Genomic DNA, 18,793 nt, shown 5'->3' on the forward strand with positions numbered 1-18,793 from the left:
TATATATTATATATATATAAATGTGTGTGTGTATTTGTGTGTATTTACAGTGATATCTTGCATTGTACACCGATTACTGACAGTATTGTGCAGGCAGCTATAGCAGACAGCTGCAAGTGATCGAGCCTGTTTTTCACTTACAACATGATTAACAACTTACAAACAAAATTGATCCCAAAAGGAAAATAGTGTTATTTAATCATACATGTTAAGACTCAACCAGGATTTTATCAGAAGGCTTTTTGAAAAAAACATCATGATTTTTCAAGGGATTTTTGATTGTATGGATTTTACTGGATGGCTCATGTTTGGCTTTGCATTGTTACTTTTGATTGATGTGATAAGAAACTGGAGGCCACACAACTTTCCACCAGGACTGTGGGCCATGCCTTTTCTGGGAAATGTTTTCATTGGAGTTGACTTCAAAACTACGGAGAAGGTAAAGATAACAGAAACATGGAGTTTGTTGTGGAAAACTGAGATATTTACATTAAATAAAGTGTTTTCAAAATAAGAGCCTATAGATGTCTTAAAAGCAATAACAAAACCTGACCAACCCAATGTTTATACGGATAAATACTTAGTAGAATAAAACACAACAGAAACTATGTGCAAATGAAATGATCACATTTTACAAAAGTAATACACGTATATATGTATATATATATATATATACGCATATATATATGAAATTCCCAAGTTTTGCAAAAGTCATGCTTCTGCAGTCGAGCTGCAGCTTTTTATCAACTGAAAAATCTACAGCCATATACTTTATGTTTCATGTCAGCATGTCTTGTTTTTGTGGTATTGAACTTTAGTGTCATCACAGTTGCAGTATTAGTAATATGTGTTTTATATTATCCAGTTGTACTACAAGGTACGAGAGAGTGAACTATTTAATGTGCGTGTGTGTAATTTGACCATGTCTTCAAATTAGCTGTTGAGATGTTATCCTGTTCCCGAAAAAAACTTCCTTGAAAATCACTTAAATTTGGTAAAGGTCATCTTAACCTAGACATGATGTTCTTTGTCAAAACACTGTACCTCACATGTTTCAAGATACTTTTTTATTAGTAGCTCTCCTGAGATGACTTGCTCTGTAAGATGCATCTGACTGAAGTGAGTTCTATGATTTTTTTTTTAGAGATTTCCTTTAAGGGGTCGGTGACCTAGTTTAGTGTTTTTTTTTGGCAAAGGCAGACATTTTGAACAGAATTTCAGACCTTTGATGTCCTTCAGTTGCCTGTTTCTCATCGCCACAAACACACCTGCTTTCATTAAATGTGCTGCTGCGAGCAGATAATTACATGATCAAATGAACATAAAGCATGTCACATGTGAAACTCTTCACAGGGGGGGGGGGGGGGTATGTGTAAATTAAACATGTTAGTGTTGTGAGATGATTGTAAAAACAAATTCAAAGGCAGGTGAGTTTATTGAAGATGTGCAGCGTGACATTCTGTTGTTCTTCTCATCTGTCACCTCAGACCAAAACCACTGTGTGAAGCAGAAGCTAAAATATCACAGGGAGTTATTTATAAACACATCAGGCTCTGAGAAATCCCATGGAACTCAAACAAAGAAAATAGTTAACATTAATTCAACTGGAATGCTGATTATTATAATCAACATCAATTCTTGTTTTCATTTTATAATGTTGACTAAAAATAGTAGTATGATTACTTTTGAAGTTATTTCATTGTGTCTAAGACACTTATCGCAGAGCGGCACAGAGGCGGTAAGGTTTAGGGCAGTGAGTGAATCCCAGCTTGAACTCCAGACTGGGCTGCTCTCCAGGAACTGGTGAGAAGGAAAACCTCTGAAGGAGAGAGGTGAAGAAGAGGAATAACTCCATCCTGGCCAGCTGTTCCCCAAGACACACACGTTTACCTGAGAAGATACGACACATCTCAGAAGTTTGAGTTGCAGAATACAAAATGGATTCAATTTGGACATCTATAGATGAGACATAGACGCTAATACTCTGTCACAAGTGTCTTACTGATGATGGAAATACTATTATGGTAAATTCCAAAGGCAATCAGTGAATGACAAATATTTATTAAATTCTCTTCCCTAAAGCTTTGCGTTTAAATGAGGTGTAACGACTCACTGACCTGCTGAAAAGGGGAGGAAGGCATCTCTCTTCCTAAATTTACCATCCTGGTCCAGAAAGTGTTGAGGGTTGAAGGTGTGTGGTGTTTCCCACATGGACTCATCATGCAGGACTGAGTTGAGCGAAGGTACGATCATGGTGCCCTTCAAGAGAATTTGTAAATATAAATGTCTCATACATGTTTTTGAGAAACCACTGCAGGCTGGACGCAGCTGTCTGCTGACAAGAACACAGGAGTAAGATGAAGTCATTTATTGCATGTGTGAATGGCAACGGACAGGACGCATGCATGCTGTAACACTATGTGGCGCTAGAGAGCCTGCACCAAACATTTGCCGTGAATCATATTTTTTAGCCTGGACTGTGAGAATATCATGAAAAAGGAACAGTGATTGTTACAAGAAGATTACTTTCTTTTGCCACCAGGTGGTGTTATAAATTGAACAGTTTCCTGTTCCATGGTTCACTGCATTTCCATGAACATTTCACACATCTGAGGTGTAGACTTATATTAAAAGGACCAGTGTGTAATTTGCCAGGATGAGGAGCAGTGACATCATCCCCACTCCTCAGGTGAGTGAGCAGATCTTTCTGAAAGGATGATTCGAGGTCAACATTACAACTGTTGACCATGACTATGCCAAATTTCACATATAGGTCAAATTTGTGGTATGCTGCTTCATTTTGTGTTGTAGGCGGCACAATCAATTATTTAAAATGAATACAATAAGACCACGAGGACAGCAAGTGCATTATGTACCTTCGGGATTGTGTATTTGTCAAGTGTGGTGTCCTTGTTTGCCATGTGGGCAATATTGAGGGGAAGGATGTTTCCCATTCTCTGGGTCTCATGGATGACTGCATCAGTGTAAGGCATCTTTTCTCTGTCAGTCATGGAGGGCTGTCTGGATGAACCAACCACCGCATCTATTTCAGCCTGGACTTTCTCTGCAAATAGGATATTAGGATTAGGATTTTATTGATGCATTTTCTTACGGGCTCTATCTTCTTTTTTTTTTTTGCCTAATCGTAACACACTTGCTGTGATCAGAGTGGGCGCATCAGCATACATCTCTATTTTGCCAGATATTCACATCATAGTCGATGTTCTTCTTAAAGTGTGTTGTGGCTTGGAACCACAATCAGCCCTAATCACTATAGACAGACATGAACACACATATGCACCTTGTACGTGAGGGTAGTAGATCATGAACAGCAGTCCCCACTGTAAAGTAGTAGATGTAGTTTCTGTTCCGGCACCAAACAGGTCCAGAGTACAATACAACAAATTTTTAAGATCAAAACCAGATTCCTTGTCTTCTTTCTATCAGTGACATAAAGAGAAAGTAAAGAAGATGAGTTAACACGTGGCAAACTGTAAGTCAGAGAAAACAAACAAACAAACATTCTCACCTCTCCCATTTCTATGAGGAAGGAGTCGATGTAATCTCTTGGTGAGGATGGGTCAAGGTTTTCTCTGTGTTCTGTGACCTTCTTTTCAACATAAGCAACAAGTGTATCTATCAGAGTAAATATCCTCTTGTGAGCTCCAGGCAGCCGCCTCATGAGCCAGGGCAATGAGTTGTAAATCTACAGAGCAAAAGGAGAAGTACCAGCTCATCTTTCTGAGTCTGAGAACAGTTATACATTTGAACACAAACACAGCTGGAGGCAACTAAAATGATTTCTGTCACTGAAACAAACAGAATCTAGTCAGAAAAAGCTGTTTACTGGTGAAATAAAGAGTGAACATCATTTTAAACTATTGCAGACTTTTGCAGGCAGATATTTTTTGAACCATCTGTTATTTTTTCTTGTCCCTCCACTGGCAGCAGGGGGAAAACATCCCTTTAAGGCTGGTTCCTGACAATGTCGGTGCCCATAGTGATGTCAGCACTGACTTTGTGTAAGTACCGCTAACTACACTCTTTAAGCTTTTTTAAACCCTTGTTTGGTCTTTTTTGTTGTCAAATTGCACCATGGGGACAAATAAAGTAATACTGTATTGTGTTTTTGATTGAATACGTACAGTATATTGTTCATGGGGAAGTCTCACCTGTGCCCACAAAGTTCCCTGTAAGTACACTAGCTCATTGAAGTGCTGAAGTATAGACTGGTACTGTTTGTCACTGTACTCAAACCGACTCCCAAACACCAAGCAGCAGATGATGTTTGACACAGCACTGTTTATCACCGTCTGGGGATTAAAAGGCTTTCCTGTAAAAGAAGACAAGAAAACACCAATAAGACACAGTAGCTACTGATTAATGAAGAGATCTGTGTCACTCTATACTTCTGCGATTACAATTGTACTATTTTCTTCACCGTGTATCCACTCAATTGTGAAGTACATTGATGACTGTTTTTTACTTTACTCCAAGAAACATCATTTAAAATGATGATTTCATTCATAATCATGCCTGTTCACACATGGCCCTGGATGTGTCTCCTTTGACCGCAAGACATTAGAGGAGAGAATGTTTATTTTTTTATTATTATTATTTTTATTATACTCTATAAAAATATAAATGCACGAACTTGAAATGGTAAACAAAAATAGAATGTCATGACATTTTCTCAGATTCTTGATGCATTCGTTTATGGAATGAATTGTTTTGCTCAAACCCAGTAGTCCAGTGTCACTCGGCCACTCCTATTGACTATAATCTCAGATTGAGTATTTCAACTCACGAGAGTTATGGAGCATGGCAGTGTGGTGGTCAATATGCGTGACCAGTACACTCCTTATGGTCTGGTCAATAAAAGGGCACACCAAAATGTGGACTTTTGTCACTTGTCGATATGCCACAGATGTCACAAATCATGGGGGAGCGTGCCATTGACATGCTGAGTGCTGGGTTGAGCGTTACAGCTGTGGCAACACAACTGAACGACGCCGTATTCACCAGACATGTCACCTATCAAACACCTTTGGGATGTTCTGGATAGGCGTGTCCGCCAGCAGGTTCCAGTTCCAGTGGCTCTGCAGGAGGAATGGGACAACATCCCCCAGGCCACGACCAACAACCTGGTGATGTCCATGCGCCGCCGGTGTAGCGCTCTGCGTGAGGCTAATGGTGGACACACACGTTATTGAAGTTTGTGAACTTGGATCATCGACCCCCATTGTGTTCTTCCTGCCATTACTCCAGGACTTTTGTTTTGAAATTGATCCTAATGCTCGCAAATTAAAGCCACTTTATTGATCAAGTTGTACTGTTTTTTTTTTTGGATAGTTACTCTGTTTTGTCACATAACAATAACTACAAGTTTTTCTTTGTGCGTTTATATTTTTGTTGAGTATACTATAGTACTTCCTCGGCGTGGGCGGAGTCATTTTATACACAACACACACAAACGAGTGACTAGTGAGTAAAGCAGTGGTTTTCGGTGTAACTAAATCATTAGACATCAGTTCATTAAATAGATAGTACTATGTTAAGCTGTGCCGAGTCAAGTCATGCTAGAACTGTGTAGTGGAAAATCACCAGATGCAAAATTTTGTAAGTTGCGTCTCAGTGAAAAATAAGATTTGTATGTGCGTCTTGCCTTGCTGAACCAGAATAGCCTCATTCAGGTATTGGCCCTCTTGTTGGATGGACGGCTCCAGTGTCTTCTTGCCCAGACCAAAGTTTTTAAGTGTGTGAAGAGCAAATCTCCTCTGCTGCTTCCACATATAACCATTTGATATCACAAGCCCTTTGGAAACACAGAAACAAAACAGCATAAACAAATATCATGTAACTGAAACTGAACATAACTCCTTAATGGTGTAAACTTAATGCTACTCTCTAAACCAAGTCACACACTACCTTGATTCCTTCCAATCAGATCTTCAAAAAGTGGTATAGATGGACGATCTGTGAAGTCCTCTCCTTTTTGGACCAGGGCTTCTCTGACAAGTTTGTAGCCGTTAAGGACCACGATCCTTCCACCAAAGAGGCGAAGGCTGAAAATGTTTCCATATTTCTGTGCAAACTGAAGACAGACGGCTCATTTCATTTCGGTTACTTCCTTTGACGTTTAATGAGTTCCAGCCTCTTTAAAAAGGCCATTATTAACATCTTTATTTTTGACGACAGCTACTTGAATAAGACAGCAATAACACAGCTGTCCTGAGTGGCTTCAGTAGGCTGAAACTATCAATGGAGACAATGAACTCCTCAGGAAGATGTTAACTGAGTGTATAAGTAAAAATAAAGTTAAAAGATAAGAAACAGTTGCCAGTGAATTACATTTTAATCTCTAATTCAGTGAGCATTGACATTTTTATGACCATAAACAACAGACTGTCTAACTGTGAGTGAATTTACTGCCATGTTATGTTGACCCCTGGACTTTGACATGACAAAATGAAAATGGACTATTAAAGGTCATCTTTGGAGTTATCTAACTATTATGGCTCAACAGCCTCTTTAATGGTGGGGTGACTCTAATGAATAAATAAATGCATCAACAAATAAACTGGGCCAAACACTTTGAATGGGTCAATTTCTTGATATTGATATTCTTGTACATAAAAGGTAATGATTTAAGATTTTTACAGTTACAAAAGTGGACTAAACCCACTTTCCCACGTTCATAATTCATTTCCAAATGCACAAATGTAATATTTCATTGATGAAAAAGCTAGCATTATTTTAAAACTGAAGAAAAACACAGAGTTAAACAATTCCTGATGTTCTTAAGGATGTTTTTGTTGTTGCTTTGATTTCTATGTCTATATTTATCTTTTTACAGCGTCAGACATATTATCTAATTGTCTTTTTTCCAATATCATTTGCTATTGAGCCTACCTCAGTGAACTGCAGGTGAATTCTGGAGGCCCTGATGCGGTGAAGGTCGCCTATGACAGGCAGCGACCACGGTCCTGGAGGAAAGTTCGACGGCACTTTGTTCTTCACAACATCCGCCAACAGCAGAAAAACACACACAAAGATGAAGACACTCCAGCCGTCTACCCACCCCAGACCCAGGACGCCGAGTATCTTTTCCATTTGTTCACTACTTTCTACTTCCGTAAAGTTAGACGGTTAGCGGTACAATAAATCACTGCCGAAACGTTTCTGTCATTCGAGTCAGCCAAGTGGCTTAAACAACTTCCTTCTTTCAGACTTTCAAAGTAAAACTCTCTCTATTATACTGTAGGCCAGTGGTTCCCAAACTGTTCACAGTCCCGTACCCGTCCACATATTTGACCTCCAGCCATGTTACATATATATATATATAAATGTGTGTGTGTATTTGTGTGTATTTACAGTGATATCTTGCATTGTACACTGATTACTGACAGTATTGTGCAGGCAGCTATAGCAGACAGCTGCAAGTGATCGAGCCTGTTTTTCACTTACAACATGATTAACAACTTACAAACAAAATTGATCCCAAAAGGAAAATAGTGTTATTTAATCATACCTGTCACAGTCCCGTACCCCTTCGAATATTTGACCTCCAGCACATGTTCCCCCTACTCGTGTCTGACTAATACACACAGCACTCACCACATAACATCTCTCTAAGTCAATTATATCTCACCAAAAATATTTGATTTAAATGTTCCCAGCATGTTCAATGAGCAACACCAGCACACCACAATCACCATATATATTTTTAAATAAATCTACTGTACAGTATCTGAATTTATAAATACATATATATATATATATATGTATTTACAGTGTTATCTTGCTTTATACATACTGATGACTGACAGTAATGTGCAGGCAGCTATAGCAGACAGCTGTAAGTGATCAAGCTTGTTTTTCACTTAGAACATGACTAATGACTTACAACCAAAATTTAAACAAATTGATCAATTATTTCCCAAAAGGAAAATAATGTTATGTAACAACTCCTGCTAAGAACCCTTTGCCCAAGGCTCCTCCACTCCTCATTCATGTGAGAGAGACTCCACCCGGATTTTATTGGAAGGCTTTTTGAAAAAAACATCATGATTTTTCAAGGGATTTTTGATCGTATGGATTTTACTGGGTGGCTCATGTTTGGCTTTGCATTGTTACTTTTGATTGACGTGATAAGAAACTGGAGGCCACACAACTTTCCACCAGGACCGTGGGCCATGCCTTTTCTGGGAAATGTTTTCACTGGAGTTGACTTCAAAACTATGGAGAAGGTAAAGATAACAGAAACATGGAGTTTGTTGTGAAAAACTGAGATATTTACATAAAAAAAGTGTTTACAAAATAAGAGCCTATAAATGGCTTAAAAGCAATAATAAAATAGTTTATTGTGCAAAATAAAGACAAATAGTAGTATTTCTACTCATCTTAACCGAGACTCGATGTTCTTTGTCAAAACACTGGACCTCACATCTTTCAAGAGAAGTTTTTATTAGCAGCTCTAGACATTATCTATCTCACTTGTTTTCTGTAGTTTTCCATCTCTTCTTTCAAAACTGTTACTGGGAAAACCCAGAAGCATGTGCAGATTCATGCAGAGATAAAAGAGACCTCATGCTTGAGGTTTGCTCATTTTCAGAACTGCTGTCTTCATTTAAAAATGTCAAATGTTCATGTTGAGGAAAATGGCTTCAAAGTGGAAAAAAAAGATAACCTGTGTAAATTATACAAGTTAGTGTTGTGAGTTAGAGTGTGAATTAAGATTGTACAGAACACACAGAGGTCTGAGAAACAAGCAGGAGCTAAAATATCACAGGGAGTTATTTATAAACACATCAGGCTCTGAGAAATCCCATGGAACTCAAACAAAGAAAATAGTTAACATTAATTCAACTGGAATGCTGATTATTATAATCAACATGAATCATTGTTTCACGGAAATAGTAGTATGATTACTTTTGAAATGAGAGTTTTTATGATTATCGCAATAATATTGTAATTTGCAAATACATTTTTCATATCTAGGTTAAAACACTTATCGCAGAGCGGCACAGAGGCGGTAAGGTTTAGGGCAGTGAGTGAATCCCAGCTTGAACTCCAGACTGGGCTGCTCTCCAGGAACTGGTGAGAAGGAAAACCTCTGAAGGAGAGAGGTGAAGAAGAGGAATAACTCCATCCTGGCCAGCTGTTCCCCAAGACACACACGTTTACCTGAGAAGATACGACACATCTCAGAAGTTTGAGTTGCAGAATACAAAACGGATTCAATTTGGACATCGTACAGATGAGACATAGACGCTAATACTCTGTCACAAGTGTCTTACTGATGATGGAAATACTATTATGGTAAATTCCAAAGGCAATCAGTGAATGACAAATATTTATTCAATTCTCTTCCCTAAAGCTCTGCGTTTAAATGAGGTGTAACGACTCACTGACCTGCTGAAAAGGGGAGGAAGGCATCTCTCTTCCTAAATTTACCATCCTGGTCCAGAAAGTGTTGAGGGTTGAAGGTGTGTGGTGTTTCCCACATGGACTCATCATGCAGGACTGAGTTGAGTGCAGGTAAGATCAAGGTGCCCTTCAAGAGAATTTGTAAATATACATGTTGATCAAACCAATCCTGTTTAGTTTTCTCATACATGTTGATGAGAAACCACTGCAGACTGGACACAGTGGTCGGCTGACAAGAACACAGGAGGCGCTAGAGAGCCTGCACCAAACATTTGCCGTGAGTCACGTTTTTGAGACTGAACTGTGAGAATATCATGAGAAAGGAACAGTGGTCGTTAGAAGAAGATCACTCGCTGTTGCCACCAGGTGGTGATATAAATTGTCTACAATAAACAGTAACAGTTTATAAAACAGTTTATAGATGAGTGACAACTTCCTGTTCCATAGAAACATTCACTGCATTTCCATGAATGTTTCCAAGAAGCCAATAAAGCTTTGCAAAAAAAGCGTCACAAATGTCTGAGGCGTAGACTGTTATTAAAGGGCCAGCAGTGACATCATCCCCTCTAGATTCAAGGTCAATATTCCAACCGATGACCATGACTATGCCAAATTCCATATATAGGTCAAATTTGCTGGTGGCTGCTTCTTATTGTGTTGTAGGCGACACAATCAATTATTTAAAATGAATACAATCAGGCCACAAGGGCAAGAAAGTGTTTTTGAGCTACTGCTGTAAGAAAAGAAAAAAAAAGAAAATGCGCTGATGTGGTGCATTATGTACCTTCGGGATTGTGTATTTGTCAAGTGTGGTGTCCCTGTTTGCCATGTGGGCAATATTGAGGGGAAGGATGTTTCCCATTCTCTGGGTCTCATGGATGACTGCATCAGTGTAAGGCATTTTTTCTCTGTCAGTCATGGAGGGCTGTCTGGATGAACCAACCACCGCATCTATTTCAGCCTGGACTTTCTCTGCAAATAGGAAACAACAACATAGAGGGGAATGAGCAGAGGGGTGGATCATCTGCAAAACATGCCACGCACTGTGTCTCTTCATTCATCTTAAAGACAAACCTTTGAGGCAAAAAAAAACCCTCAACCACTGAGGGTGACGTTTTTTGAGAGGTGTGATGAGGCTTTTTAGGTTTGGCAACTTTTGGAATTTCTGATCAAATCTTGCAGTTTTTTGTTGTTGAAGAGCAACAGGCTGCATTGGGGGGGGGGGGGGGGGGCGGTGGGGGGAGACACCAAACCAAAACAAAGAGTTTATGGCTACAATTGCACAATTATCAATAAAGCCCATACTTACCTCCACCAAGGGGGTTATGTTTTCGCTGGAGTGTTTGTTTGTCAGTCTGTTTGTTATTTAGCAACATAACTCGAAAAGTCACGGACGGATTTGGACATTTTCAGGAAATTAACCCATAAATAATGAATGTATTATTAAAAGGCCAATAAAACTGTAGCTTCACCTATTTCTGGCACTTTGTGTACCTTTTTGGCAAATATTAGTACAGCTGTAATTGTAGGCAGCCTGTGTATGTACCAGAATATTTATGAGCCAACTGTAACAGTACCTGTGTCTTGTTGGTACTGTTACTTTGATTTTTTTGCACTAAGAGCCAACTGTAGCAATTGTACCTGAATATTATTGGTACTGTTTCTTATATTTCTGCAAAAATAGCCTTTTGCGGTCATTGCAACTTAATGTTGTTTATATTGTTACCTCTAATTTTGTAAGAGCCAATTGTGACTGTTATACCCAAATGTTGGTGGTACTGTAACTGTAACCTTTTTGCACAATACGCAAACTGTATTGTACCTGAATGTTGGTTATTATAATTTTTTGTTACTTACCTTTTTTGCACAAAACTAGCAGCCATTTAAATAAATAAGTGCTAAATCATTTATAACATTTTGTATCTATTTGTATCTGTCTACTGTATATGCAACATGAAATAGTAGTACAGGGGTTGACCGGCCCACTGGCTATAGACAGACATGAACACACATATGCACCTTGTACGTGAGGGTAGTAGATCATGAACAGCAGTCCCCACTGTAAAGTAGTAGATGTAGTTTCTGTTCCGGCACCAAACAGGTCCAGAGTACAATACAACAAATTTTTAAGATCAAAACCAGATTCCTTGTCTTCTTTCTATCAGTGACAGATAGAGAAAGTAAAGAAGATAAGTTGACAAGTGGCAAACTGTATGTCAGAGAAAACAAACTAACAAATATTCTCACCTCTCCCATTTCTATGAGGAAGGAGTCGATGTAATCTCTTGGTGAGGATGGGTCAAGGTTTTCTCTGTGTTCTGTGACCCTCTTTTCAACATAAGCAACAAGTGTATCTGTCAGAGTGAACATCCTCCTGTGAGGTCCAGGCAGCCGCCTCATGAGCCAGGGCAATGAGTTGTAAATCTACAGAGCAAAAGGAAAAGTACCAGCTCATCTTTCTGAGTCTGAGAACAGTTATACATTTGAACACAAACACAGCTGAAGGCAACTAAAATGATTTCTGTCACTGAAAACAAACAGATTCTAGTCAGAAAAAGCCGTTTACTGGTGAAATAAAGGGTGAACATCATTTTAAACTATTGCAGACTTTTGCAGGCAGATATTTTATGACATGAACCATCTGTTATTTATTAAAATTGTTAATGGGGAAGTCTCACCTGTGCCCACACAGATCCCTCTAAGTACACTAGCTCATTGAATTGCTGAAGTATAGACTGGTACTGTTTGTCACTGTATTCAAACCGACTCCCAAACACCAAGCAGCAGATGATGTTCGACACAGCACCGTTTATCACCGTCTGGGGATTAAAAGGCTTTCCTGTAAAAGAAGAAACCAAAACATTCAACTTGTGCTGCCGGATAAACGTCCACTGCCTAGCAACAGTAATGAACAACAACTTTCCGCAATATCGAATACATTTATCTAAGAATGACTGTTCGTCTCTCTGCGTTTCATCCCAGCTCTACCAGAATCACCGGGAGGGCTTTTCCCCCTGGGTCACCACTCTTTTTATGGGCTTGTCTTGTTTTTTTTTTCACGTCCTACGGCGAAAACCATCATCTTTTTGTAACGTGGTAACAATCTCCTTCCATGAATATAAGGCCATCTCGGTGCTCTTGGACAGAAGAGCCATACGCTTGTACAAGCGGACCTGCTCGGCCAGCCTTCCATTGAAAATGAAGAGTTGGCGTTAGAAATATTCAGAGGTGCGGGCCTCGCCAACATTTGGAGCTCACACGCCCAGGATAGGAGTCTTTTTGGCATGCGCCGAGGACACTACTGCGACTATAAACCTAGCTTAAAGCAGTTGTTTTCAGTGTAACTGAATCATTGGACTGGAGATTTGTACACAGAATGTTTCAGTACTTCCCGCATGACCGGAACACCGACGCCGTCTGACACAGTCACTGTCACAGTCACATTTAGTTTTGGCTCAGCTTGCTTGGAAACTCGACAGAGCAGGTACTAAAAAGTACCAGGTACAAGAGTCCAGTCGTGCTGGAACTGTGTAGTGGAAAAGCGCCATAAGAGGCAAGATTTTGCATCTCAGTGAAGAATAAGATTTGTTTAGTGCGTCTTGCCTTGCTGAACTGCAATAGCCTCATTCAGGTATTGGCCCTCCTGTTGGATGGACGGCTCCAGTGTCTTCTTGCCCAGACCAAAGTTTCTAAGAGTATGAAGAGCAAATCTCCTCTGCTGCTTCCACACATAACCATTTGCTATCACAAGCCCTTTGGAATCACAAAAACAAAACAGCATTAAAAAAAAAATCACATAACTTCTGAATGGTGTCTTAATTAATCCTTAACTAGGAACAGTTTAAACCAAGTCACACACTACCTTGATTCCCAACCATATCATGGACAAGTGGTATAGATGGACGATCTGTGAAGTCCTCTCCTTTTTGGACCAGGGCTTCTCTGACAAGTTTGTAGCCGTTAAGGACCACGATCCTTCCACCAAAGAGGCGAAGGCTGAAAATGTTTCCATATTTCTGTGCAAACTGAAGACAGATGGCTCATTTCATTTCAGTTACTTACTTCCTCTAGCCTCTTTAAAAAGGCCATTACTGACATGTTTATTTTTGACGACAGCTACTTGAATAAGACAGCAATAACACAGCTGTCCTGAGTGGCTTCAGTAGGCTGAAACTATCAATGGAGACCATGAACTCCTCAGGAAAAAGTTTACTGAGTGTATAAGTAAAAAAAAAAGTTAAAAGATAAGAAACATTTGCCAGTGAATTAAATTTTAATCTCTAATTCAGTGAGCATTGACATTTTTATGACCAAAAACAACAGACCGACTGTGAGTGAATTTACTGCCCTGTTATGTTGACCCCTGGACTATGAAATGACAAAAATGGACTATTAAAGGTCATCTTTGGAATTATCTAACTATTATGGCTCAACATTCTCTTTAATGGTGGGGGAGACTTTTATGAATAAATAAATGAATCAATTAATAAACTGGGCCAAACACTGTGAATGGGTCAATTTCTTGATGGATGTTATTCTTGTACATAAAAGGTAATGATTTTTAATTTTTACAGTGACAAAAGTGGACTAAAACCATGTTTTGTAATTATTTCAGAAATTAATTCATTTCCAAATGCACAAATGTAATATTTCATTGGTGAAAAAGCTAGCATTATTTTAAAACTGAAGAAAAACACAGAGTAAAACAATTCCTGACATTCTTAAGGATGTTTTTGTTGCTATATTTCTCTTTTTACAGCGTCAGATATATTATGTAATTGTCTTTTTTCCATTATCATTTGCTATTGAGCCTACCTCAGTGAACTGCAGGTGAATTCTGGAGGCCCTGATGCGGTGAAGGTCGCCTATGACAGGCAGCGACCACGGTCCTGGAGGAAAGTTCGACGGCACTTTGTTCTTCACAACATCCGCCAACAGCAGAAAAACACACACAAAGATGAAGACACTCCAGCCGTCTATCCACCCCAGACCCAGGACGCCGAGTATCTTTTCCATTTGTTCACTTCTTTCTGTAAATTGAGCTGTATGGAGCCCAAACACAGCTCAGGTTTATATAACGTCAGAATTTCAAAGTAAAAGTCCCTTTTCCACCTTCGCTCCCTCACCTACCTAAACGTGGGCGGAGTCATCACTGCAGGACTCCGCTGTTAAATATTGAGATTTTAGACATTTCAATGGTAATTGTTGGAGATTACCGCACATTTTGTTAGGGTTATTAAGTATTAAAACTGATCTACAGTTCGGCATTGTTCGGCCTGATTCTTGTGTCAGACGTCTCTTCACCGTGCAGGAGAGGACGTAAGGGTAGCGTAACAGAGGAAATCTGATCCATACCCTTAAGGCGAATCAGAAACAAAATCAGAGTAAATTCATCAAATCAATCAAAAACCGTGATGGCGATGAAGTTTACGAAGAGAAAGAGAAAAGACAAGTGATCAGAGAACTCTGTGCTGAAGCTTATAAGAAAATAGAAATAGACACTGAATGTACAGATATTTTACTAGAAGAGATTCCATCCTACAGTTCTCTGGACTTTTCACAACTCGTGGGAGAAATCAAAAATGACGACGTAAAACTAGCGATTCAACAAGTGAACGTGGGTAAAAGTCCCGGCCCTGACGGTCTGCCCACTGAGTTCTATCAGTTATACATGGATGACGTCATTGACCTGCTCACGTCCATGTATAATGAAGGTTTGACCAGAGGCTGTATGGGGGAATCTTTTTATATGGGAATAATGAATTTAATGTATAAAAAAGGAGAAGATAACGATATAGACAATTACAGACACTTAACGTTAATGAACACTGACTATAAGATTTTAGCTAAAATAATACTGAACAGATTAAACGATGTTCTGGAGGAAATCCTAGGAAAAGAACAAACCTGTGCCGTTAAAGGTCGACTCCATATCATCGGGCTGGACCAAAAGAAGGCATTTGATTACATCTCTAGAGACTATCTGTGGGCAGTCATGAAGTCTTATGGTTTCCCAGAAGCGTTTATACATTTAGTTAAGTGTCTGTATCATAAATCAAATGTTTGCGTAAATGTTAACGGGGTTTTAACAGAATCTTTTAAAGTAGAACGTGGAGTAAAACAGGGTTGTCCTCTGAGCGCCTCTTTATACATTTTAGCGATAAATCCTTTAATCAAAAGCATTAATTCTGACAGACTAATATCTGGTACATGTGTTGGTCGTTCCCTGAAAGTCAAAGCCATGGCATATGCTGATGACGTCACTGTGGTTATAAAAAACCAATTGGAGGTGGATGTTTTAACAAATATTTTAAGTCTGTACAAACTCGCCTCTGGAGCCAAACTAAACCATAATAAAACAGAAGGAGTTTGGATCGGGGAAGAGGATTAAAAGACTGATATTAACATCAAAGTAAAAGATGAAATCAACATTTTAGGCCTGACCATCTGCAATAACGACTGCAGTGGAAAGAACTGGGAGAAAAAACTGGGTGAAATTAAAGAAGAAGTAAAGAAATGGGAAAATAAAAACACTAATTATAAATCAAGAGTTAACATAATTAAAACCTTCATCCTATCAAAACTCTTTTTTCTGGCCAATATTTTCCCTCCATCTCATAAAATGATTATACAATTAAATAAGCAATGTGTAAATTTAGTTTGGGGAACAACTAGAGAATGCACGAAAAGAGAATTTCTTTTTAAAAGTAAAGAGTTCGGGGGTCTAGGAGCTGTGGAGATGGGCACAAGGCTTTGTGTAGCTTTTGTTAAAAATGTGTCCGTCTCCATCAGCAGAAATGCTCTGTGGGTTGGTGAACTCCCTCATTGGAGGAAGAAGAGAGGAAGAGCCAGAAATGGCCCTGAACACAGACTCATATATGGTGACTTTATTGATAAATACAAACATCTCAACATAGACTGGAGCGGCCTTCCGGCTAAAATGATTTTTAAGAAAATTAATGACTCCACATATGGTGGTTTTATCAGCTACAAGCATTTAAACAGAGATGAAACACCAGAGCTTTTGAAAATGTTTAAAAACAAACCTTTATCAGAGAGTATCAGAGACCAGAGATGGCTTCTGTCTCTGAACAGACTTCCTGTCAGAGCTGTTGTGTCTTGGAGCTGCTTTGTTAAAACTAAACAATGTCCCATGTTTAACTGCAGCGATGATGAGACACAACAGCACCTTTTAATAGACTGTTATCGAGCACAGGAAGTCTGGGGAAAACTGAAAATCAATGGTTTTAACATAGACATCAATTACAAAACAATCATTTACTCACTTATCGATAAAACAATAAAGCAGAGAGATAAAGACCTCATGCAGTTAGTCATCTGCATCGTAGGCTCAAAGTTATGGAAAACAAGATGTGCAATGGTCATTAAAGAAACTATTATAGACAGCAACACGGTATATAAACAGGTTTTAACAGCTCAGGAGGAGGAAATCTCTTGATAGAGATCAGCTCCTCCCATGGGAAAATTTAAATCTTTAAAATGTGGACCTTTATATGTATTTAGCACTGTTTTGCACTTTTTTATATTGTTGTTTGCACCTTATACACTGTCTTGTCTTTTACTGTTTATGTATGTTTTTCTCTTTTTTTTGCATCTCCGGTTACTCAGGTGACGTAGAGATGTAATGTGTCATGTGTTTTATTGTGTGAAATTCAATAAAAGTCTCTAAAAAGTAAGAGCAAATGCTAAAGTTGTTTGTTTACTTCCGGTGGCGACTGACCCCATAACCGACCGGCGCAAAGATTGATAAGGACGGACTTTTAAGCGGAACGTTTCATTTAACAAAGTTACACGACGGCTTGTTGGACAAAACTAGCTACTACTAAAAAAAAAGCTGTTTATCTCTCTCTCTCCATGTGAGTTTGTGTTTTCTCTCTTGTTTTCTGTGTGTTGTCTTTCTCTGTGAAGATTTACTCACATCAAGATGCCTTTTTTGTGCCAAATGTGTACTTCGCAGGAGAGAAACTGTGTTTAAAGTTTGAAGAAAGCCAATAAAACAGTATTTGAATTTAAATATACTTTGTGTGTTGATTCTATATTCATTCCATGATTTTATTTAAATAAATATGTTGTAAGCTTCAGGTTTATTTTCACGATTAATTACAGAAACAACACCCTGTGTGTATATTTGCCTTTGCGAGATAAGGATAATTTACTACTATGATGTATTTACAGACAGTGTTATCTTGCTTTACAAATACTGATTACTGACAGTATTGTGCAGGCACCTATAGCAGACAGCTGCACGTATTCAAGGTCCGGCCTCGTTTTTGCTTGACAAACTAGCCTACGCTGTCGGGGGCCGACAGCAAGTGGTATATCCACGAACTTGTCCAATCCTCAACTTTCCAATATACCCAAAGTATACGCACTCGCACCTGCCACTAACTGTTTTAATTAATTATTAATAAATTCGAAAAAATAACTGTTAAATATTATGATATAATGCTGACTACACTTTATATCAAAGTATCCATATAAACTCGAAATTGAACACAGAATACCTGAACTCATAAATTTCTCTCTAGTTTTTAATAAAACTAATTAACCTATTATACCTTGTTAAATATTATGAATATTAAAATGCTAACCACACCTGCCATATCTTCAAAGTGTCCAAATGTCATGAAAAAGCATACACTATGTTTATTAAATTTCATGAAAAAGCATACAATATGTTCAAACTTTCCATTCAATGCATTAATAAAGAAATGGAGGCTTAACTGTTTTTTATATAATAATTAATAAATGTTTATTATAATGTAATAAATATTATGAATAAGTGCTAAATAAACCCATGATATCCTCAATGTGTCCAAATGAGCTCAATAATAAAGAAAAAATGCCTTAACAATTTTTTTCTGTGTTCACTAATAAGTTAACCAGTTCACTTATTATGTAACTATTACCAATCATAGCCAAAGTAATAATGATTGTTCTTGTAGATAGTTGTTACATGAATCATTGTACAAAATTTGAAGGCAATATCTCCATCAGTCTGGAAGATAAAGCCGAAAATGTGTTTTTAGCATAATAAATTAATTAATTTGCTAATTAATAATAAAGCTACAAAGATAGGGATAATTCTCAGGTGGTATGTGATGCCCATGCAAAATTTGAAGCCAATACGGCAAACTTTGGAGGATACAGGCGAAAATATGGTTTTTATATCATTAATTAATTAATTAATTAATTAATTAATTAACTTTAAAATTTAATCTCAAACGCCTTTCCAGTTATCGCGTTAACGGCTAAAATCTGCGGACGCGCGAGACCGATTCCATAATATCTGCGCGCGTTTCTCGCGGATATAATTAACCCTAAAGGGAAAATTATGTTATGT

The 18,793-nt window shown here is 38.3% G+C and overlaps 1 protein-coding gene across 1 annotated transcript; it reads right to left on the bottom strand.

Annotated features, from left to right (window-relative positions):
- Positions 1-1,714: 1,714 nt before the first annotated feature.
- On the bottom strand, positions 1,715-14,445 carry LOC310926138 (uncharacterized protein; the record flags this gene model as incomplete). Its single annotated transcript, XM_083888239.1, has 18 exons — positions 1,715-1,890; positions 2,118-2,259; positions 2,877-3,064; positions 3,302-3,440; positions 3,530-3,706; positions 4,173-4,333; positions 5,666-5,815; positions 5,929-6,094; positions 6,913-7,130; positions 9,028-9,186; positions 9,415-9,556; positions 10,214-10,401; positions 11,449-11,587; positions 11,677-11,853; positions 12,108-12,268; positions 13,033-13,182; positions 13,292-13,454; positions 14,245-14,445. The coding sequence occupies 18 exons, from the start codon at positions 14,443-14,445 to the stop codon at positions 1,715-1,717; spliced, it is 2,997 nt and encodes a 998-aa protein (XP_083744365.1).
- Between the last annotated feature and the right edge of the window lie 4,348 nt (positions 14,446-18,793).

The sequence above is a fragment of the Microchirus variegatus genome (assembly GCF_963457635.1).
Source record: "Microchirus variegatus genome assembly, chromosome: 4".
Classification (NCBI taxonomy): domain Eukaryota; kingdom Metazoa; phylum Chordata; class Actinopteri; order Pleuronectiformes; family Soleidae; genus Microchirus; species Microchirus variegatus.